The 23,845-nt window shown below is 34.0% G+C and overlaps 1 protein-coding gene across 7 annotated transcripts in view; it reads left to right on the top strand.

Moving 5' to 3' along the window:
* Pkp4 (plakophilin 4) overlaps positions 1 to 23,845 on the top strand; it is a 244,136-nt gene that overhangs the window by 154,355 nt on the left and 65,936 nt on the right. For all 7 annotated transcript variants that reach the window (XM_027938029.3, XM_027938028.3, XM_034635857.2 and 4 more), the window contains one exon: positions 12,080 to 12,114. In XM_027938029.3, the coding sequence (XP_027793830.2) occupies positions 12,080 to 12,114 (35 nt within the window). The remainder of the gene's footprint in view (positions 1 to 12,079; positions 12,115 to 23,845) is intronic.

Here is a 23,845-nt window from a genome sequence, read left to right as displayed (position 1 = left end):
GACATTGTGTTGGGAATATCCAAAGTACTTTCTACTAGCCATTTTGAAATATTCAACTAATTGTTATCAATCATAGTTATCCTACTGTGCTATAGAACATTAGAAATTATTCCTCCTATCCAACTGTACCCTTGTTCCCATTAACCATTCTCTCTCCTTCCCTGCCTTCCCCTACCCATCCCAAGCTCTGGTAACCACTCTCTCCTACTTTGAGATAAACTTTTTAGCTCCCACATTTATGTGAGAACATGAGGTATTTGTCTTACTTTGCCTGACTCATTTTATTTAACATATTATTCTCCAGTTCCATCCATGTAAACAGTGATCTTCTTGCGTATGTCTCTTGGTTCACACGTATATGATGCTGGAAAATGCATTTTTAGAAATGGAGTGTTTATGTAATAATGAATGTACGTTTTTAATTTGTCTAGATCTTGCTCAATTTCTTTTTGAAATAGCTCAGCAATGCACCCTCTTGAACATTGTATAAATTTCAAAGTCACTCTCCTTCTTCTTCCCTTCCTCCATTATTATTCCTCCCCGTCCTCCTCCTCCCTCTCCATTCTTTGTCTCTCTTGCTCAAAATTTAATACTGAGAAGGGTCTTGGTTTTTTCAAATCTAATGTTATCTTATTCTACTTTGCATTTTTTTATTAGTTAGTGGAGCTTTGCATCTTTTTGTATGCAATGACCCATTTGAGTTTTCTCTTCTATTTATATTCTTTGCTCATTTTCCTAATGAATAATTTGGCTTATTCTTTTTAGTTCTATCATTAGTTTTAGGGTATTTTTTTCCATTAACTAAATTAATTTTGGAATGTATTTTTTTAAATGGTAGGGGTTCTAGTACAATATAGCACAAAGTATTCATATTGATCAATTTTTAGAATATGAAAGTTTTAGTGTTATGATAGGTTTATAGAAGAAAAAACCTTCTATATATGCTATATAGTCATGGATCCCAAATTATCCAAACATGCAACTTAATGATACTAACATTATTTTCTGTTTCCACATTTCTTTTAATGACTCTGCATTTATTTTTTCTGCAAATATTTATGTCTTTCCAAATACACTCAACAAATATTTATGCCTGTTCTTTTTTTCTAGAAATATAAAGATGCAAAAGGTTAGTAATTTCCATTCTAGTAGGAGGAGACTTGTCTACAAGATGACGTGGTGCCTTTGTAGCAGCATCAAATACATTCCTGTTTGATGCAGAGTTCTGTATTGACCAGATTGCATTGGTTATCCTGGCCTTGTCCCAGGAGGCGTCATATTGGTGTCTTTGATTATCATATTTGTAGGTAAAAAAAAGCTTCTTTATAATTATATAGTAGGGAAAAGAAAAACAGCTACTGAGCATTTATTACATAATTGACATAAAAGTCCCTAACCTCCAGCCACACCTCGACCACCACTATTTTGTCTCCTGTCTGGAAACACTGACAACTGTTTTTATTCTTGGTTAATCCCAAACATGGTACAAGAAGTCATGTACATATTAATTCAAAAATCCTGGAAAACATCGTTAAAAAATATATCATTACTAATGCACTTTCTTCAGTTAATTATTACAGAGAAAAGTTTGCCATTCTTTCATTTAATCACTTGAATCTTCATAATGAAATAAAAGAAGGTTTAAATTAAACTCACATTCTCATTACCATTTGGCAGGTTAAGAGCAGAAAGAGTGATGTGTATGACGGGATGTTTCCTTAACCCTTCAGAGAACTACTGAATATAGCTCTAAACCAATGATATATGAAAAAGGAAATTGAAAATGTGATTATCTGCCTAAAGTGAGGGCCATCCATTAGTGCATTTTCAGCAGTTAATCAACTAGCTGTAAAAACGAACATGGCATGTCTGCCTAGGGAGAAGGAAACAACCTGATAAGTTTGCCAGACTTGGTGGTGTCTGAATTGTTATTAGAGCTTTCCTCCCTGAGGCTTCACGATCTATTTAATAACAAATCAATCTAATCTGTTTTTGCATAGATTTTTTTTCACTCTGCTATTATGTTACTCCACAATTAAATGGGGGAGAAAAACACTCTATAACTGAAGAAGAGAAAACCCTCTAGACAGATTTTTAAAGATTAAAAAAAATCTTACATTAAAAACTACACATACTAACCACCATCAACTAGTTTTGATACACTGTGGTCTGCATTAAAGGACTGCCTATAATTTAAGGATGGGGTGTGGGATGTATATGTATGTTTATTTATTCTAGCATCTTTTTAATTGGAGAAGAACAAATAAGAGCCAATTATTTTAGAATTCTGTGATGTATAGTCTTTGCTGCAATCTAAGTAAATTATAGCTTGACCTTCCCCAGCTTTAGTTAGATTATCAATAATGATGCTATTTGAGCCACAGAGAAATTTGAAGTAAAATTACCAACCATAATACGATTACTGGTGCTTAAGAAGTACAAAATATGGATGTATATCTATTTTCTGAGCAGCATTAGCAATAGCATTTTGTTGTATGTGTTTTAAGTGTTACATATCAAGATGTAATGTTTCAGTAAAAACTTAATTTAAATAATAAGTGAAACAATGTTATGTTTCTTACAAGTGTAATTGCAAAGGCAAAAAGTATATTATTGAATAAAGTAGCACATTAAAAATAAGATAAACAGAAAAACAATTGACATGTATATTAATATCTTATTCTACAAATTTGCTGAATCTGATTTTAGGAACTTTTTGATTATTCTTCTTGATTTTCTACATAAACAATTATGCCATCTTAAAAAAAAACAAAATAATAAGTCTAGAAGTCAAAATGTTGTGTGATTGCAACCAATGATGAAATAAATAATCTAAACCAATGATCATGGCTGTTAAAATGACCAGCTAAGATAGGTGGTGTAAAGTTTGCAATGAATGTATCAGCCTGATTCACCATCTATCTTATGTTGACATCACAAAAATGGAGACAGTCAGAGATTAATGATCTTCAAATTTGATGCAATGGAAAGTATATACTATTACCTATGATGTATTCTTGCCAAAAAAATTGCTAAAGCGACTGATATCACCTATGATGTATCCTTGCCAATAAATTGCTCAAGCATCTAGATATTAATATTAGTTTATGGAAAATACAGGAAGCAGAGGAACATGTCAGATGACAGTATGTGGATGCATGAATTAGATTCACACTTCCAAGAATTCTACAATGCAAATGAAATAATTTTAAATAGGAAGAGAATCATGGGGGAAGTTTAAAATGCATTAAGAGATTTTTAGAGACCAGCAACCATTTACAACAGGTAGACCTTGTTTGGTCCTGGTTCAAGCAAACCAACTGTTTTTAAAAGTTGAAACAGGAAATTTGAATATTGACTAGGTGTTTATTGGTATTTAGAATTTTTTGTTAGTTTTTTAGTGTGTAATGCTATTATGGTTATGTTCTTTTTAAAGTATCTATATTTAGAGATGCATTTAAAGTGTTTATTACTGAAGTAATAAGATGGGTTTGCTTCAAACTAATCTAGTAATGTAGAGAAAATCATGATGATGGTGAAGATGGGTAAGTTTCATCACATGGTCACTTTTGTTGAAGCTGGGTAATAAATACATAAAGTTCATTATACTGCTTCTATTGTATGTGTTTTAAATGTTACATAACTGACTTAGTTTTAAAAATTAAAGACAACTTTTTTCATTTTTCATAAAAGTATTATTATTTCTTAAAATTACAGGATTTTATTTAAAATCTGATATTCTTTTCAAAAGATTAAATAAAGAAGACCATTCATTACCCCTGATTTTTAAATTGTATAGGTCATGAATTTACACAGTATGTTCCAAATCCTCCACAATACCTTTTCCATCAATACCACTGGTTCATTGTGGCAGTGAATGAGGAAGTAGGGAAAAAGGGAGAAGAAAGATTAAGCGACTCAACAGTCTTCTCTGTCATGTTATGAATTCTTACTCCTCTGGATTCATATTTCTAACAAGAGGGATACAGGACACTAAACTTAGAAATTTAAGAGAGTCCTGACCAACCAATCACCTTGTCAGTTTGTCATGGAGGGTACCTGTTCATTCACTGAACAGTGTTTATGAACCTACCCCCCACACACTATATTTCAGTACTGTTTTTAGGTACCTGTTTTACAAGACTTTTCCTTGATCTTTCATTATAATCATTCTATCTGTTCTTTCTAATAAGCATTTTTCGGTTTCATTCCCCAATTTGGTAGTTTAAAATTCTATACATTTGGTGGGGGTTTGCAGGGGTGCAGTAAAGAAGAGAAGGAAACTAGGGTGGGTAAGGGTATGTGGGACAAATTAGGAATCTATGAGAGTTTTTCAGAAGGGATCTAAAACATTCTAAAACACTCCCCTAGCTTTCAAATGTCTTTCTTGCACAGAAATGCAGCATGTGTTTTCCCAAATATTGACTGTATCCTTATGGATCTGTTCCTTTTTGTGGACAGTTATTGATGATCCTAGATCTGTACGCTATTCCTCTTGTGAATTCACTCCTGCATTAGCACTAAAACAGCTTCTTATGGTACTTACCTGTGAATAAAGAGCCAAAAATGCTATTATAATAAAAATAGTTTTTTTTAATTTCCAGAAAGAAAAGAAGAAATTTATGTTTTCTTTTTGTTTTCATAATTGGAATGATCTTTTCTTAGAAATTAACTTCATTCTTCATAAAAGTTAAAAATAAATCCTTATTCAAGGTAAGCAGTGACAGTAAATGAATATCATTCTTTAGATACACACTAAATTTGATAGTATCTTTTTATATGAGTAGCAAAGAATCGCATGTGAATAAATCATATGCTTTTGCATATCTAAACTTATCCAGTAAAAATATTTAATCAAAAATTAAGGCTTAGAACATGATCTATATGTGTAAGAAAAATTCCTGCATGTGATTTTCATGATTCTGACTCCTCTGTTAAAAAGTGAGAGTGTTTCCTCTGTGCATTTTCAAACTTTAATCTGGCTAATAAACAAACGTCTCCCAAGGGCCATTTAAAGTATCAAGTAAATTTAAAAAGTTAAATTGAAAGTTAAAAAAAAAATAGGCTCAAAATTCCTTTTAAAAATATTTTTTTCTGTAGAGTTTTCAAAGCTTTTTAAATCCTAAGTAATGTGCAAAATTAAATTTTATATATCATATCATAAACCAAACGATTTGAAATTATGAAGAATGAGGGTTGGATACTGGGGTGTGTCTTATTATATATAGATCTATACAACTTAGTCCTGTGTTAGTGTTCTGCTCAATCTCATGGAGTAGAAAAAATAGGAACTTTTTCCTACTCCTCACTAGCTTCAGCTTTATTTAAAATTATAATATTTAAATTGTTTTATTCATTTCTGAAAAAAAAGAGTATGTTAATGTGTTCTTTGTCTTTTATATTTTTGAAAGTTTTCCCTTTAGTTTCTTTACCTTTGGAGGGTTCTGGAAGAAAAGAAATGAGAAACACAGTAGCATTTTGACAGACCCTAGACACATATAATTCCCAGTTGTTTTCACTCTTTCAAATGTCAAGTGAGATGTTAGAAAAACCCTTGTTTTCTGCCTTCTGCTTTGGCTAGTAAGAGCACCTGTTGTGGAGTGGGCCTCAACAGAAGTCATGCTTCCTGTGTAATTTATGAGGATGCCAGAGGGGATGTTTGTCTCATTTTTGTCTAGTACTGCATCCTCTTTGATCTTTCCCCTTCCCATATGGTCTTCAGAATCTTTTATTCATAAATTCTAACTACTGACACAAAATGCTTTTGTCAAAAAACATTTATCATCTTCTGATATGTATTTACCACTAGTCCCCACGAAGGTTACTTGATGTGTATTTCCTGTTCCCTTAATGTTTTCACTGTGCATCAAATGAGCAGTTTTCTCTTTAGAAGATAGGTCATAATGTTATTTATTTACATTTTAACTTTCCCTGGAATGCATTTTAGAAAGCTGTTATAGGGGTTCAAAAATATTGTAGAGTCACATCAAGGAAAGCTGAAATGAAAAAATCATAAAAACAAAATAGGGTCAGGAATAGACCAAAAATACTCACCTCTGTGAATGGTCACGCATCTTACTCAAGCTTGCGAGCAACCAGTGGAAACCAAGATTACACCTATGTGCCATTCTTTGCTGTCTCTGTGCTCGGGATTTCTTTAAAGACTAAAATTGTAAAAGTACATTCCTAAGAGAATGGTCAAGTTTGTCAGGTAACATGTGTATCAGAAATATGTGTATCAGACATGACCTTTGACCTTTCTGGCAATCCAGACATTCAGATCTGTCTTCCCACAACTGTCCAGTTTGTTCATCTGTTGTTCACACTCTCCACTGGGTTTGCAGTAGACACAGATCAATGCAAATCAATATCTGCAGCACCTCAAGGTTTGTGTCCTCTTGCTGCTGTGTCAGCAGCTGCTGTATTCTATATGAAGGACACCATCTTTAATTCTTGTGCTCTCTGTTTTCTATAACCTCAGTATCACCCTCAGATCATATAAATAATTATGAAAAGAGATCCTTTGCCCTGTGTCATTTGTTATGTCTCTTGGTTCAAATTATAAGTATGTGCCATTGTTAGGGGCAAAGTCATAACACACACAAAAATAAATAAACTACAATTACAGGTCGCCTGTCATGTTTTCACTTTTCCTGACAGTTGAGATCTTGGAAATAGCCTTTGGAAGAAAGGGGAAGAATGGCTATCCAGATGAAAAGCTAGGGAGAATGGATAAAAAGTCCTTTGCTAGGAAGACAGACATCAACCTCTATCCAAACAGAAAATTGCCCAAGATCTGACTGCATGGTGAAGAGAAATCCAGTCAGTAAAAAACCATGAACTTGGGGGAAGAGTTTTTATTTTTATTAGGTTGGTGAAGAGGTTCCCAAAATGTAGTTAAATACCAAGAATAGCATTCGGAGTATTATTGCCAAGAAATCCTACTGCCTAGGCTAGTGCTTCTCAGAGCCCCTTAAGGACAGTAATGTGGTAGGTGGATACATCCATTGGCCTTTCAACTCCCCTCTTCTTCAACCAAGAAAAGCAGTTTACTTTCATTGCCTGTTTTTTCTACTGACCTTTGTGTTTTAGAATTTCCTAATTAGTCTAATGGAACAATAAGGAGCTATCCACACCTGTCTTGGGAAGAATAATCATGATATACATATTTTTTTAATTTTGTCTACCTATTGTAGTTGTTCTGATAGTCAGTCTACAATGTAAAGGATTTCTTAGTCAATCCTTGTCTAACTAAAAGCAACAGATGAGCTCCTTATTTTCCAAATATAGAAAAAACAAAAATAGTTATGATATTTACCTATTGGTGGTAATATGAGTTCTTGGAACATCAGAAGAAGGTTTGTAGGTATTAGGGAGCCCTCTATTCCACCTCAGTCTGCCAGTCCCCACTTCTCACCATGCCAATTAATTATTAATATAAAATGAGCTGATGACATTCTTGTTGAGGGTTAGGGCAAGGAGAAATTGCACTGGATGATTTAATTAAGTACAGCATTTTCCAAGGATATTCCTGTTATAATAGGAAGTGACAAAATAAAGGTAAATTGTATTAGACTATTCACTTCAGTAGGTATATAATACAGGTATATTGTTACTTGGCACCTGCATAAGCCATTCTGGAATTCCAGAAATTCTGAAAGAATTTCCAGACTATGTTCCTGCGTGTTCTACCCCAAAAATAGCATTGGAAGTGTGAAGCAGCTTGGTGTGTGAAGCAACCACAAGTACTTGGAATCGGCTAGAATGCAGGTTTGTGTGGGAAAGGGTAAACTAGGAGCCAGTTGGTGGAAGACCTTCTGTGCCATCTAAGATGTTTGAATCTTTGCCATACTAAGATGTTTGCATTTTAACCTCTAAGATGTTGTGTGTTAGCAACAAGATAATGACAGTAGATTTGAGTTTTTGAAAAATCACTGCAGCAGTATCAGGAAGAGACCCTGAAAGGAAGAGAAATTAATGCCAGGAAGATGAGTGAGGGAAAAAGAGTGAAAGAATGATCCAGCCAAAACTCCCTGAGAGGGTGAAGGCCCAGCCCATGTCAGTGCTTATAGAGATGAATTCAAAGCATGTGTGTTTTGACTAGTAGCCATGTGCCAGACACTGCCTTTGCTTCTGGTGACATATCTGTGAACATTGTAGACTTTGATGCCCTTGCAGAGCTTATTCACTGTTAGAGAAAACCAATAGTAAAATGATTCTTGCTCCTCATTTAAATGACCAGGGGGTAATAACTAAAGAGGAATCACATTGGGGGAAAGAATCTTAATGTGTCGAATAAGATGTATGTTATATATCCAATATGCAGTTGGAAATATGGTCTGCAGTTGAGGAGTGAGGCTTGGGCTCATTCAGAGGACCTGTTTGTGTTTCCTAGTTTTGTGATAATAATAATGCCAGTGAGGATTTTAAGTTGCAAACAATAGAATTCTCTCTGCCCTGTTTAAGCAGGTATTGGGTGTCAACTCATAGAATTTCTAGTAAGGCCCAAGAGCGAGATTCTGAATCTGGATGTCCAGGAGCTGTGTCCACTGCAAATTTTCAACATACCACTATGTTCTTCTCACATGGCCTCTCTGGACCCTTGCTCTCTGGCTACAGGGGAGTATGCATAGGCAAGTTTCCTGACTCATAATAGTACAAACTATCAGAATAAGGAGGGTTTTCAAACACACTGTACCTCTGTAAATGGCCATTTATATCTGTGAATGAAGTATGTGGAATTTTATACTACTTACTACATTATGACAAATGCATAATGCCTTCCTTAAAACTAAACTAATATTTTAGATTAAAATAAATTGCTTTGATTTGTTAATTTGCTAATTTTTGTTGTTCATTGTCTGACCAGACAGTCCCAAACTTATGAATAGATTTCATTCTAAAGGGTTGTCAATAATTATTAGAAATTATGAATATATCTTCCCATAGAAACAAAGTTATCCCAGTTGATCAATGCTTGTATTTTTAAATGTGTTCTGTATTTCAATGGAAGCTCCTAGAGCAAAAGCTGTTTGGCATCTTCAGAAGTAAAACGGAACCAGGGTGGAGTCACTTGTGGGCACAGTGCCTGAAGATACATTGTAGACATCCAGTATAAGTTGGGGAAGTATTTCTAGGAATAGATATTTAAAGAGAAAGAAAAGAAAAGAAAAGAAAAAACTAACAGGAAATAAGCCTACATTCCTAACTCAAAGCTGTCTCTGCTGTTTCTAACATGGATCCACCTCTAATTGTTCTTTAAAAAAAAAAAAAAAGTGGGTTGCATTCAGTGACTTGAAAGAACATTTTAAAATTCCATGTATTTATTCTTCAATCCCTGAATCCCAAAGTAGAGAACAATTTGAGAATCATTTAAAGTAAGTAGTTCAAATGGGAAATAGACTGTTCTGAATAACATATAATGAGCAGTTATTACACAGCATTGTAGAATTTCATGTGAAGGTAATTGGGCAGAATTATATGCTCTTTAGAATATACCATGGAACTTTCTGCTTATATTTCATCCTCATTATTAGTTTCTTTTCCTAATGATTTGTATCTTTTACCTTAAAAAGTATAGGGAAAACCGGGCGTAGTGGAGCATGCCTGTAATCCCAGTGGCTCAGGAAGCTAAGACAGAAGAAATGTGAGCTCAAAGTCAGCCTCAGCAATGGCAAGGTGCTAAGCAACTCAGTGAGATCCTGTCTCTAAATAAAATACAAAATAGGGCTGAGGATGTGGCTCAGTGGTTGAGTGCCCCTGAGCTCAATCCCCAGAACCAAAAACAAAAAAAGTGTAGGGAAAATTAACTGTAACCAAACCTTCCCATTTTCTTCACTTAGGATTAACTTATATTGTGGTGATCAAAAGTCTTTTCAATTTGTATTGTAACAATATATACATTAAGCTATTCATGTGTGCTAGGTAGTATACTAGAACTTAATATAGAGAGGTGAGCAAAATAGCCACAGCCCCTGCCCAATTTGAGCAATTAGCCAGAATTATATTCTTTGACTTACAGTTTCAAAGACCAAAAATCTTGTAAAGGTAGTTCATTAAATTCTGTAAGTTTCAAATTCAATAATTAATAAACTTTCATGATAGTCCCTAGAAACTTGAAGCATATTAATGACATTTCTGGGTGGCATTTGATGTACCATGTATTTTAATGTTGACATAAAGCATAATTGTTTTGAAAGGAACACAGTTGAATAGCAGTCTTAGTGCTTAGAAAACTAATTTAGATAATAGAGTTAAGTAATAAAAACAAATTCAAGAGAATTGAAATTAAATGTAGGGAACTACTTTTGAAGCCAAAGACAGTGGTGACCTACTCTCAGGAGCAAGACAAATATACCATTACTGATATTTGACCAAATTTTTCTTTTCTTCACCCATCAGTCCCTTTTGAAATCAGTTAAGATTACATCTGATAAAGGAACATCAGTGGAGCTCTGGAGAAGATTAGCATTAACTGATTGACTCCATTCATTGGGAACATGTCCCCCTGCCTGCAGCTAGCTCAAGGTCCTAGAATGTGAGCTGCTGTACCTGTGATGAAGAAAAGGCAAATCACACACAAAATTGAAGTACAGGCAGTTGTGACTTAATCTAGGGTTTTCAACTAGCAAGAGTTCCATTAACCCTTTAAATGACTTGGGGAAAATATCAAGGGGTTAATAGAAATATAGCACAGAAAGGACTTTTCCCTTCATCTAATCCAAGTCCTTTGTTTTATATGGTACATCTTTAAGTCCAGAGGAACACATCTATTTTGTAAATTTAATAAGAACTCCAAAAATACTTAAATATGTATTAGTTTGTTTGTTCTGGTTTCAGGGGGAAAAAAATAAACAAATGTTTAAAAAGAAAAATATTCTCCTGTTCTTACCCCTCATATTGGTTGTTGTTTTTTTTTTAATTTTTACAGACCTCTTTCTAAGCATATTGTATAACTATATATGTATAATGCAAAAAATGGGATCATACCTGTTTTGCTGTACACTGACTGGAAATCACACCATTCTGGGTTTGATCCTAGCATTTCTAGATGCCAGCATGTATTTTATTTGTAAAATAAATACAATGATGTACCTATTCATAAGGTGGTTGTGAATAATTTAAAGCCGATAACATATATGAAGTGGAGATGATGTATTTGAAGTACTTAATCTACTTAACAAATCCTTAATAATCCAGCCTGTGGTTGCTGTGTTCTAATCCACTGTTCCTCTCATGCCATAATGATTGGGTCAGGGCTGGGAGAAATAGGCACACCAAAATGCTTTTAGGTCCAAATTTCAAATACATATGCTATAAGCAAAGGAATATACATAACTAAAGTTTTATCCTGACTTGTAAGATCTTATTTTTTAATGTAAAGTTCTGTGAAATTCTTTAATTTTATTTATTTTTTTTTTTTTTAATTTTTTATTGTTGGCTGTTCAAAACATTACATAGTTCTTGATATATCATATTTCACAATTTGATTCAAGTGGGTTATGAGCTCCCATTTTTACCCCATATACAGATTGCAGAATCACATCAGTTACACATCCATTGATTTACATATTGCCATACTAGTGTCTGTTGTATTCTGAAATTCTTTAATTTTATAAGGCAACATTTGCTTCAAAACTGACCCCATTAACTTTTATGTTAATTGTAGTGTCTAATGGTTTCCTTTGGAAATAAATAAAATAAATGAACTTCTTAAATAGCCATTTGGGGTTCTTTAAGTATGTTGTATCTAAAATTTTCACGTTATCACAAAAATAGTACAGTACATCATTTCAGTACCATGAATATCACATGTAGTTGTGACATTTTGTCTTATTCAAGAAAAATAATGGGGACTTAATTTCGAAGTAAAAACGGTTTGTCCCAAATTGATATGGAAGGGTAAGTACTTTGTAAAAATTAATTTACTTAGAGGAGTGATTTTAAAATTTTTATTTGAGGTTTTTATACTTTTATATAATTGAATGTGAAAATTAACATGTTTATATGCTAAACAAGTCCACAGTTAAATTTATAACAAGGAAAATAAAGATTCCATCTTTTCCTTCTTTTTCTGTAGCTCAACTGAGAAGTCATTTCCTTGGAGATCAACAGGTATGATTTTTTTGTTATATAAAAGTATTTTTATGTTTTACATATACACACAAAAGCAATTACTTAGCCTGCTCTTTAATTTACTATCTACTGGTAAAGTAAGCCAAGCAAATTCGTTGATAATAATAGTGTTGAGCTACTTTGATTTGAAGTAGTAATTCTTAATATTTGTAACATAAAATTTAACATAATTGAATACATATGTATATGTCAATTATAAAATTAAAGGCTTATATAGCACCATTTTTAATATCAACCCTACATCTAAAAATTTTATTTTCAATCATAAGGAAACAGAGGATGACTTTGAGAATAGAATATTGTATAATCTGAGAAAGATGGCAAATCGTTTATACAAATCAGGTCTTTTGTTTCATAGTATTTCTCATAATACTCAGAGAAAAGTTGTTTGAAATGTTCATTTTCTTTGTGTAACCCCATATAAAATATTTGGTAACTTCTAATTTGGTCTAAATATAGTCTGGCAGGTTTTAACCTCTTTTATTATTTTTTTAATCTTAAATTCACCACATACAAAAGGTAAATTATCTCTCTATATCTTGAATATTTGATGTCTTATTAATTTTTATTGAATAAATGTTTATTGAGCACTCTCATCATGCTGGTTACTATGTCAGATAGTGATGGCTTGTGTCTTCCTCTCCTCCTTAAAGAGTAGACCTTGATATCTAAACAGTTTCCAAACAATTGCATTGTGGGAAACTTAGATCACCAAATGCCTAGCATCTCAGTTTATCTGCATTTTTTGTTTGTAGTACATACAAGATACTCTCTGTTTTACAAAGAAGTTAGTCCCAATATACTGTTTATTCAAATTGTTGATACACTAGAGACATGTGAAAAGCTACCTGAGACTTATAACAGTTTAGCATAACACAGACCATGAAATAATCCATGATTAACTGCCAAATAAGTATTGTGTGGGGAACATTGGTAGAAATAGACCACTTCTGAAATAGCTCTGCAAAGACGATGGGCCTGGAGTGCCCCTGGTCTTCACAGGTGGCCACACTGTGGAGAAGGCATTGTCACTCGTCAGTAGACAATAGAAATAGAAGTGTCATGTGGGAACTTTTAAAATTGGTTTGGGAGATGGTTAGAGGTGCAAAGTGTGATTGGGTCAGATTGTAGAAATTTTAAATTCCAAGGACCTTGATTCAGTGATCATAAGGAGACCCTGAAACTCTTTTAAGCAAAATTCACATAATTTAAGCATTCCTTGTGAGAAGCAGAACTATGAACTGGAGGAAGGAAAAACTGTGATTAGAAAGAACAAGTGAAAGCTTATTACAGAATTTAGTATGTGAGACCATGTGGAGGAGGTGATTCCTCAGGATATAGAGGTTGTTTAGTTTGGAGTCGCATAGACAGTAGTAACAGTCTATGCAAGTTAGTGGTACCTTTGAAACAACTGGAAGAATCAGAATCGACAGCCAATTTTACAGGATGGTCTGGATGTGTGGATTTGAGCTAATGAAAGGAGAGCAATTTAGAGCATTCTGCAAACATTTATAAATGTGATTACTAAAGAAAGCCCTTAACCAAATGAGAAGAAAATTACTTCTATTAAACTGATGGTTTCTTGTGAATTGATACTTTATTATGTGGTTCAGGCATAGGTCAGAGTGCTGTAGGTAAGGGACAGCTGAATTAGAGAGCAAGGCTGAAATTCAGGGTGTATGTAGGGAAAAAGCTGCCTCTTTTTCTTCTTTGGAGGTATTGAGAGAATGGTCTGAAATCCTACAGAGCCTGACAGAGGAAGTTAGGTGAGATGCACAGTTTTTTCATACTTTATCATAGTATGTAAGATCATTGCTGAAGGCAGGAACCATGTCTTCCCTAACAAAATGTTCCAAGGGCTTTGTGCATAGTAGGCCTTAGGCAGTCCACTCAAGTGAATGAATACAAGCATACATGAATGCATAACAAAGTCTGTTTCACCCTGTCAGGAATATTTGTGTTATATTAGGTTCACAACTAAATTCTAATCTCTTAGAAAGTGTCCCTTTTTTTCTTTCTGCCTCAATGCCTAAAAGACACCCAATCCTCAGCATGTATTAAAGAAATACTTGAGATAAATAATTTAATTTAGTAGCAAAATAGATATTTTGGAAGAAATATATACACACAGTTGTAAGCTTTTTTTAAATTCCCAAGAAGTTTTTTTGGTTTTTAACTTGACTTACAATGCACTTAAAACTTTTATAGCCTAACATGACATTTACCATAGTATTTGAGATCTTTTTATTGATAATTTGACACACGTGATGCAAATTTAGTTTGTTTCCCTTATATCTTTTTCTATTTTTCTTTTTATTATAATAACTTTATTGAGGTATAATTCTCATGCCATACTGTTACCCATTTAAACTGAATACTTCTGTGTTTTTAATATATTTACAGAAATGTGCATCAAGTATCACAATGAATTTTAGAACATTTTCATTACTCTTAAAAGAAATCACATACCAATTTGAGATATTTCTGGTAAATGGAATCATACCACATGAGTGGCTCCATTCATTTAGCATGATGTTTTCAGTGTTCCCTCCTATTATAGCATGTATCAGCATGTTGTTCCTTTTTATGGCTAAATAGTATTATGTTGGACAGGTATAATACATTTTCTTTATCTATCAATTGACAAACATCCAGATTGTTTCTCTTTGGACTATTACAAGAAATGCTGCTATGAACATGTTTCCATTTCTCCTAAGTATATATCTAATAGTCAAATTGATGATCAGATGGCAACTCTGTGTTCCTTTTTTTAAGCAGCTACCTGATTGGTTTTCCAGAGCTACATCATTTTACATTTCCACCAGTAACATAAGAGTTGTGATTTCTCTCCACATCCTCTCCAACATTTGTTGTTATCTTTTTCATTACAGCCATTCTAATGAGTGTGAAGTAGTGTCTCGTTGTGGTTTTGATTTATATTTTCCTGATGGTTGGCACGCCTTTTTTCCTGTGGTTAATTTTTAGTTTCAGTTCTTCGAGCAGTGGTAGAGGAAGTCACCAAGCTTGTATCTTAATCTTATCAGCTGCCTTCACTTCAACTTTTTTTATTTTTTAAAAATAATTTTCCTCCTAATTTTAAATGTAATAGAGAGAGATTGATTCATCAAAAGATATTTAGAAAATACAGAAAAGTATAAAAAGAATTACTTAAAAATCAGCCTTATTATTAGTCTTTCTGTGCATATAAACATGTTACACATTTTGGGTTTTTTTTTTTTTTCCTTTTAAGAAAAATTGAGAATATACTGAATATACTGTGTATGCAGTACTTTGCTGCTTTTTTCATATGACATTATATCCTAAATGTCTACCTTTTAATATAAAATTCTTATATAAGTTCATCTTTAATTCTGCACAATTTATCCCAGAAATACATCTTGAGAGCCTTAAACAATCATATACACTTACAAAATAAGTGGGAAAATATCATAGAGGAAAATTTTAAATATGTACCATATTTATGCCTATCCTTATTACTGGACTGTTGGGTTGTTTCTGATTTTTTCACTGTTATAGATAACTGGCAAATATCCCTAGATATAAAACTACTTTGATTTACCTCAGGCTAGATTTTTTAGGAAGAAAATTATTTAAGTCATGGCAATATTGTTAAGGCTATTGCTATATGTAATCATTGCTCTCCTGAAAGATTGTATTAATTTCCCCCCCTTCCAGGTATATGAGATTGATACTCTGGTAGTCCCTCATTAGTGTCATCAATCGTTAATTAACTAGAATATGTAAAAGTATCCTACAGATTGCCCTTTTCTTTTCTGTTGGAGGGTTAGTGTTTGATTTATAGGAGTCCTTTGTAGCTCAGGAAGAACAGCTATGTCTATCACACAGGGTTTAGTTGGAAAAACAGAACCCATGCTAAGTAGTTCAACATGGGAATTTGATCCAGAGGACTTATAACTGGACAGTGTGGGCTGGAAGTTCTGAGAGATTTACAGGGTGATAAGCAGCCAAGAAATTAAAGATGCCCAGGAACTACCACCATCCCCACAGCTTAGGCAAAAGGACAAGTGGTTTTGTCATTCCTGGAATAGCAGCAGAGTTGGGGGTGGGGGTGGGACAGGGGTAGTTGTCCAACATTAGCCAGAACTAGGAAGGAGATACAGTGCCAGCCAGAAAGGCTACCTAAAGTGGATCTGGAGAAGCATCTGGCTTCTCCATGAAGCACTCCTTCTACCCACAGCAATCTGTGCACTAGCTCGGCTGAGCTGGAGAGGTCAGTTGTAGGTTTTTAACTACCAAAAGCTAGGCAGGCACTGTGTATAATTATGTGTTGGTTTACAGTACAGAGAAAATGAGCTTTGATTATGAAGACATGTGATAGGGGCTGAAATATCTGGGGCGTTGACATCCTTTCTACCCACTTGTTGACTAAGCTGCAGTCATTTGACCAATATCTTCAGGATTTTTGTCATAGTAAAGTAGCAATTACACTATTATGTGCATAGTATATTCTTTAAATTACAAATAACCTTTTTTTGTTTTTTTTTTAACTTTTCATTACTGTAGTAGTCTACAGTCTGCTTACTAATCTATTAAATATATAGAAAATATATTTATTATACAAGCTTTAAATATATTTTAAATTAAATAGGTAGCAATTAAGTGCTATACACCTGTCTTGACGTAGTTGTGTCTGCAGTTGGCCCCTGGTAATTGCATATGTTGTTATTGTTCTCAGGACACAATCTCCACACTTAGGAAATACATTTTCTTTCTTTTCTTTTGAGGGCAAGGGAGAGAGTATTATCTTCCAAACAGAGCAATCACAACTGGTCTTTCCTGATATTTTAACTGAATTGTTAGTTATGTGTCTTCTTACATTTGTCTGCTTTTCAGCCATAGATACTTAATGGCATCTAAATTGTAACCATGACAATACTATAGTTACAAGTGTAGAAAAAGTGAAAATTGATTTTATGAATAAAAGAGTAAATCTGATTTCTTTCACGTTTCTTTTTCTAATAGATATAAATGCACTTGACAAGTTAGTGATTGGGATAAAATCACAGTTTTACTGCTACTTCTTACTGTAAAGCTTATTGTTTTGTGCATGCAGAGATAGAAAATGTTCTATGAAAATCATCTTTGTATAAAATGAGGCAGTCCTACTCAGAATGAGCAGGGGTGGTATAAATGGGAAAAATAATTAAATATTTAAAAGGTCTTCAGTTTACTTTGATTTGGCTAGCTTTTGACAAAAGCCATGTCTTTATTCATTTTCTTGGTTTCCTATGTAAGAAAGGACTACACAAAAGGAATTAGGATTGAAGATCTGTTATTGTTCTGATTTTTCTTTATATTTTGGACATTTGCTTGCAGACAGTTTCACTGCCTTTTCTTCTCCCATTTTTAAGGTTTTACAAATTTGATTTGAAAAGCTTAAGCCTTTAAAAGCCTTACAGCAAGAAGGCAAATTGTTAGCAAGGTGCTGGTTTGGTGCCTCCTGCCCCAGAGAGATCACTGCCTACTCAGGTGTCTTCGAGATGTTATATTCTGTTGAATGGTGAAAACTGAGCCCAGCTGCTGAATTTTGTTTTTAAAAAGCTAGCTTACTGCAGCAGCAATTTGTGAGGAAGAACTTAGAATGCCTTAGGCAGAGAAGATTTCCATTTCTTTATAATTCACTTCAGGAGAGTCTAGCTTGCTTGTTTTTTTTTTTTTTTTTGTTGTTGTTGTTGTTGTTGTTTTGTTTTTGTTTTTGTTTTTGTGGATAGTGATTGGTTTTAACTTGTGCTAGAGAAGTTAGGCTGTTTGAAAATAAAAATCCAAAGTTTTTAAATAGTTCCTAAAACGTGAAGAAGACCTGCCAGCTCTACCAGACATTTTTACTTTCTCTCTCGGGTCTTGTATTACTTTCCTAGAAGTAATAAAATTGTTTTGATGCATTTGTGCTGGATCATTATCTTGCCTTGTGCCTTCTCTCTCTTCCTTATTCTGCATTTTCTAGCTTACCTGTGTCACATATTTGCTTTCTAAAACATAAATGTACATCTTATTTTCTTTCATGAGGAGAAAAGTTGATTGTTTTGTGTCTCAGCTTTGTCTTTTCCTTAGCCTCTCATGTCTAATAGATTCATGTATTCTGCTGGAACAGGAGTTCAGAGGGAATGTCCTCTTGTGCTCCAGTCTGTTTCTGTTTTATTGCTGTGTCATTTTTCATTGTTCACTTCTTCATATCTCTTAACATGTTATATATTTGTATCATATCATATTCTTTCAAAGTTCGAGGCATCTTTTAAGAAAATACGTAATGAAATAGAAAATAAACATCATAATCCTTGAAAATGTATACTAGAATAACAGGTAAAGGACTGAGGGAAGCAGGAATGCAGATGCATGCATATAAAATCCTCCATGGTAGAAAATACTAAGTGAAATGTCTTTCATGAAAAAAAAAAAAAAGAGCTGGATTTAGCACTCTCAAGAAGAAAAAACCCCACCAATTTAGTCATAAAAATAGCTATAACAGTGTATGCTAACCATCAGAAAGAAGCTATATGTTGACGCCAAAGATTGGAGTCCTTTTTTTCAAAATGATCATTGGTAGTACTTAAGTCCTCCAGCCACATCCTGTGAAGTGAAATTTGCTACAAGTCACAATTTCACAGTTTTTCTGTTCCAAGAAAAAAAAAAAATACTAGCATCTGGGAGGTTGCCAATTTCAGAACTTTTCTGTGAAGTGCAAGGGAGGGAAATCAGCCTCAGAATCACCCCTCCTCTTCCAGAGATTAGACCAGGAGCATCCCACATTGCAGAGCTGGCTGGAAGGCACTGGTGTGTTCCCACCAGCAGCAGGTCCAACCCATTGTTTTTAACACTGACATGGTCCCTAGAAGAAAAACGTGCTCAAGAAATTGATGAATGTTAAATGATGAGGCATTGGTGTTCATAGGCAAGAAATTCAAGAGGCCAAAAAAGATTGGAGTCTCTAATAGTAAGCAACAAGTTAGCAGAAAGGATAATGAAAGTGGGGGAGTTTTCTGCTTGGCCTAGAAGGCATTAGAGATTAATAGATCATCCTGGATGAAAAGGCAAGAAAACATGAGTTTTCATGTTTAACAATAAATATGGAAAGAAAGACAATTGTAGTAAAATAGATATTTTAAACTAATGATTTAACCTTTAGAGTGTGACAGTCATTTATTGTGTGACATGTATTGAAATGTCATGATTTTAACATGCTGTTCATTTAAATCATTACCATGCAGTTTACGTTGACATTAGTAGTTAATGTATACTGCTAAATTTAAGAATACAGCAGTAGGTTTTGCATTTTGTTTGTGTATTTAAATTTTGTTTCTGAAATGTACACAAGTTTCTGCCACCAGGGTGAGCTTAAAAACACAAACACAAGTAGTAAAGATAAAAGATAAATGAGAGACTAGACTTAAGTCAATTTATCTTTCTTTTTTCCTCCATCTGGAGCAAGTAATTTGCAACACAAAAAATCATCAGCATGTCATGAGATAAGACATGAACTTAAATGGGAACACTTTATGCCTCAGTAGAAATAAATGTACTGAGTTTATAAAGGAAATACAATAGGAAGTTGTTTTGTATTGTATATTACAACACAAGAGCTATTAGATCAACAATCATATATAAAGGACTACTGTGACACTATTTTATTGAAGATCTGAGATTTTATGATTTATTATGGCTAAAAACTGTACATGTGATAAAATTTTATCAAATATTCCCTCCTGTTTCTCTTCTAAATACCAGGAGGATAAGAATTTCTTCTAAAACTTGGAGTCCCCAGTTTTTCAAATGTCCCTTATTTTTTTGGGCCTGTTATAGTCACATAAGTCATGCCTGGTGGTCTTCGTTCCACACACATGGAACCAAAGATCCAGACTGCTACCATTAAGGTTGTTCTTACCCTTTTAGTATTTTATGATGAAAGTAAGATACTCTTGTTTGCTTTTTGTTTGTTTTTAACTTAAAAGCCTAGAAGCAACTGAAGTAAATGGTAAAAATTTGCTTCATTCTTATACCTTCCCCTACCATGACCATGCCTTCCACTTCTAGAAGCACACACACACACACACACACACACACAATGTATAAGAGAAGTCTTGAATAAAATACAAACTGTGAATACAAGTGTATGTATGCATGTGCATGTGTGTGTAAATATGCACACACATTTGGTTTTGCTTTGCTTTAACGTAAATGAGCATGCATTACACATTCTTCTGTGACTTAAGTTTTCTTCCCTTAACAGGATTGTAAAACTGTGTGTTTCTATGTGAGTATATAAAGATGTGCTTCCTCCTTTTTAATGGCTGAGTACTATCCATTATTTTGAAATTTTATATATAAACATTATAAGTAGATATTTTAGGTTTTTCTCCAAGTTTTCCCTTTGACATACAATGGTATGGTAAAGATTTTTTCTGCATATCTGAGAGTTTCTGTCAAGTAAATGCTTCTAAGTACATACAACTGCTGGGCAACAGTATGTGTGCGTGCATGTATGTGTATGTGTTTTCAATGGACCTTTATTTTATTTATTTATATGTGGTGCTGAGAATTGAACCCAGTTCCTCAGACATGCTAGGCAAGTGTTCTACCAGTGAGCTATAGCCCCAGCTCAGTGTCTGTATTTTTATGTTGGTAGTCAGTTTGCCCATCAAAAATGCTTAATGATCTATACCCCTACTGATACAAACTATTATTCCAATTTGTGCTTTCTATGTTACCAGAGTACAAAAATATATAAATCTTTCTGGAATGGTGGTACACACATATAATCCCAGCTACTCAAGAGGCTAAGGCTGGAGGATCACAAGTTCAAGGAAAACCTTAGCAACTTGGCCAGACTCTGTCTCAAAATAAAAAATGAAGAAGGACTGGGGGTATAGCTCAGTGATAGAAGTCTGTGAGTTCAATCTCTCTCTCTCTCTCTCTCTCAATCTCTCTCTCTCTCTCTCTCAATCTCTCTCTCTCTCTCTCTCTCTCTCTCTCTCACACACACACACACACACACACACACACATACACACACAGAATATAAGTCTTGATAAATACTTGAAGTTTTAATGTTATTAAACTTTTAAAAAATCAGTTGTTTCAAATTCCCCTATATCATTAGGTTTGTGGACGGATAAAACAGAATAAAATAATTTAAAGAAATCATTAAATATTCATTAGATTTTAACATTCCATGAAAACTTCAGCATAACCCAGACCACTCTGTTATTTTATCAGCTCTTATGAAGACTAGAAATCAACCATATCTTAGAATTCAATAAAATTGTCATAATGTTTCTTTAATTTTTTTTTTAATTCTGGCTTAGAAGAATCAAATATATTTTTCTATCAATAAAAAAAGCAGTAGCCACTAGGCATGGTGCACACATGCCTGTAATCCCAGTGGATCAGGAGGCTGAGGCAGGAGAATTGTGAGTTCAAAGCCAGCCTCAGCAAAAGCGAGGCAGTGAGCAACTCATTGAGACCCTGTCTCTAAATAAAATACAAAATAGAACTAGGGATGTGGCTCAATGGTCAAGTGCCCCTGAGTTCAGTCCCCAGTGCCCCCCAAAATAGCAATAGTCACTATCAAAACAAGCAGAAATCAAACTTCTTAATTATCATCATTGGAGGTAATTAGAGCACAACATCTCACTATCTCACTCCAGAGGTTCCCAAACTTTTTGGTACCTTAAAACCTTAGAGTTGCCAGTGAAGTTGTTTTTCTTTTGGAGAGCGGGGGTCTAAGGAGGTGCTTGTGGCAATACCAGGAATTGAACCCAGGGGCACTTTATCACCAACCACATCCCCAGCCCTCTTTTTTTATTATTATTTTGAGGCAGAGTCTGACTAAGTTGCTAAGAGCCTCCCTAAATTGCTGCAACTGCTTTTGAACTTGAGGTTCTCCTGCCTCAACTCCCTAAGTCACTGGCATGTGCCACCACACCCAGCACTAGTACAGCTATTTAACCCTTGATTCCCAGGCCTCACCCTACCCAATTAAATTCAAGAGTTTAGAGTGAAAACCAGGCAAAGATAGTCTTTAAGTAGACCCCCAGGATTAGGATGCAAATTTTGGAAACTACTGTCTTATCCTAAAAACTAGTAATTAAAAAAAAAAAAATTAAGTTTACCTTACCTGTCCTAGATAGATTGATGTTATGCCCCATAACCAAATAACTGTATCTATCACTAACCATCTAAAACATGCCATAAAAACTCTTGCTGATAAATATAGAAAGAATAATAAAATTAGAAAAAATCACCAATTATCAAGTCTTTAAGCAAAGACCATAGGTGGATGCTAAACCCTGTAGGTTCTGAGCCCTAGCTGCACATTAGAATTGCCTCCTGAATTATTTTAAATCCCAATATTCTGGCTACAATTTAGACTGATTGAAGTGGACTCTTTGGGTGTGGGACTCAGGCAGCAATAGGTTTTAAATTAAATTTCATCCTTCAACCCAGCTGATTGCAGTGTGCAGCTAAAGTTGAGAACCACTGCATTAAAAGAAGGGGTGACAGTGAAACTGACAGTAGAAGGATCACACTGCCTTTACCTGAAGTAGCTGATTGATCTTGGCAACCCTGAAAGTTTTGATATTATATGGTATGAAGTATGAGCACTAGCCATACGGTGTTCTGACCAAAAGGTTTGACCTGAAAGATTTTAGCTCTTTCTGCTTAAAGAGATATTGAAGCTAGAGGAATATGTAAATGCACCATGAAAAAAAGATTAGACAACTTCCAAATATGAAGGAGCTTACAAGTTTATTGCTATGGTTCCCTCAGTGAGTCAAGAACATGAAAATGAAGGAGCAGCAACCCCTGTCTAGATTAAGGGATGTAAGTAACCATTGTACTCAAAAACAATCAGAGAACCTTATTTCAGCCTGACTGATGCAAGCCAACTAAACACATATTTCTGAGACATCAGAAAAATTTGAATATAAAGTCATTATATAGTGTTATGAAATAATTAAGGTTTTACAATATCCTTATTTTATAGAGGCACATATGGAAATATTTACAGTTGAAATGAGCTCATATGATGGGTCTGTTTTAAAATTCTGTAACAGAAGAAAGGAAAAAGATAAATGGAGCATAAAAATTGTGGCATGATATTGATAAGTATTAAACCTCGGGTGGTTTGTACATTTTTTTATTTTATTTGTATATATATTTACATATATATTTTGTGTGTATGTTTGAAAACTTTAATTTTAAGCAACTTAAGTGTAAATTTTTTAATAAACACTTGAAACATTAAAGTGGAATATCAGATGACAAGCTAAAGCCAGCAAAATTTTGACCACATTCTGAAGGGTTATTCCTGACAAAATAGTAAAAAGAAATCAGCTATGAAATGGATGACATGAGTTTCTGAGCCAGTAGATACTATTTGTGTTTCCATATACTTAGGTTTTTGTTAAGTGAACTTTTATCAAACAAAATTACTTGTACAGTCAGCTCTTGCATCTACAAATTCAGTCAACTGAAGATGGAAAATATTTTAACATCATATTGTTGTTGATACTACTGTGTATTTAGGCCTACAATGGCTGCATCTGTATTGACTGTGTATAGACTTTTTTTCTTGCTGTCATTCCCTAAACAATACTGTATAACAATGATTTACATAATATTTATATTGTATTAGGTATTATAAGTTATCTAGAGATGACTTAAAGTATAT

This window comes from Marmota flaviventris, chromosome 11 (assembly GCF_047511675.1).
Source record: "Marmota flaviventris isolate mMarFla1 chromosome 11, mMarFla1.hap1, whole genome shotgun sequence".
Classification (NCBI taxonomy): Eukaryota; Metazoa; Chordata; class Mammalia; order Rodentia; family Sciuridae; genus Marmota; species Marmota flaviventris.
Note: the sequence above shows the minus strand (reverse complement) of the source record. Positions and strands in the feature narration are given on the sequence as shown.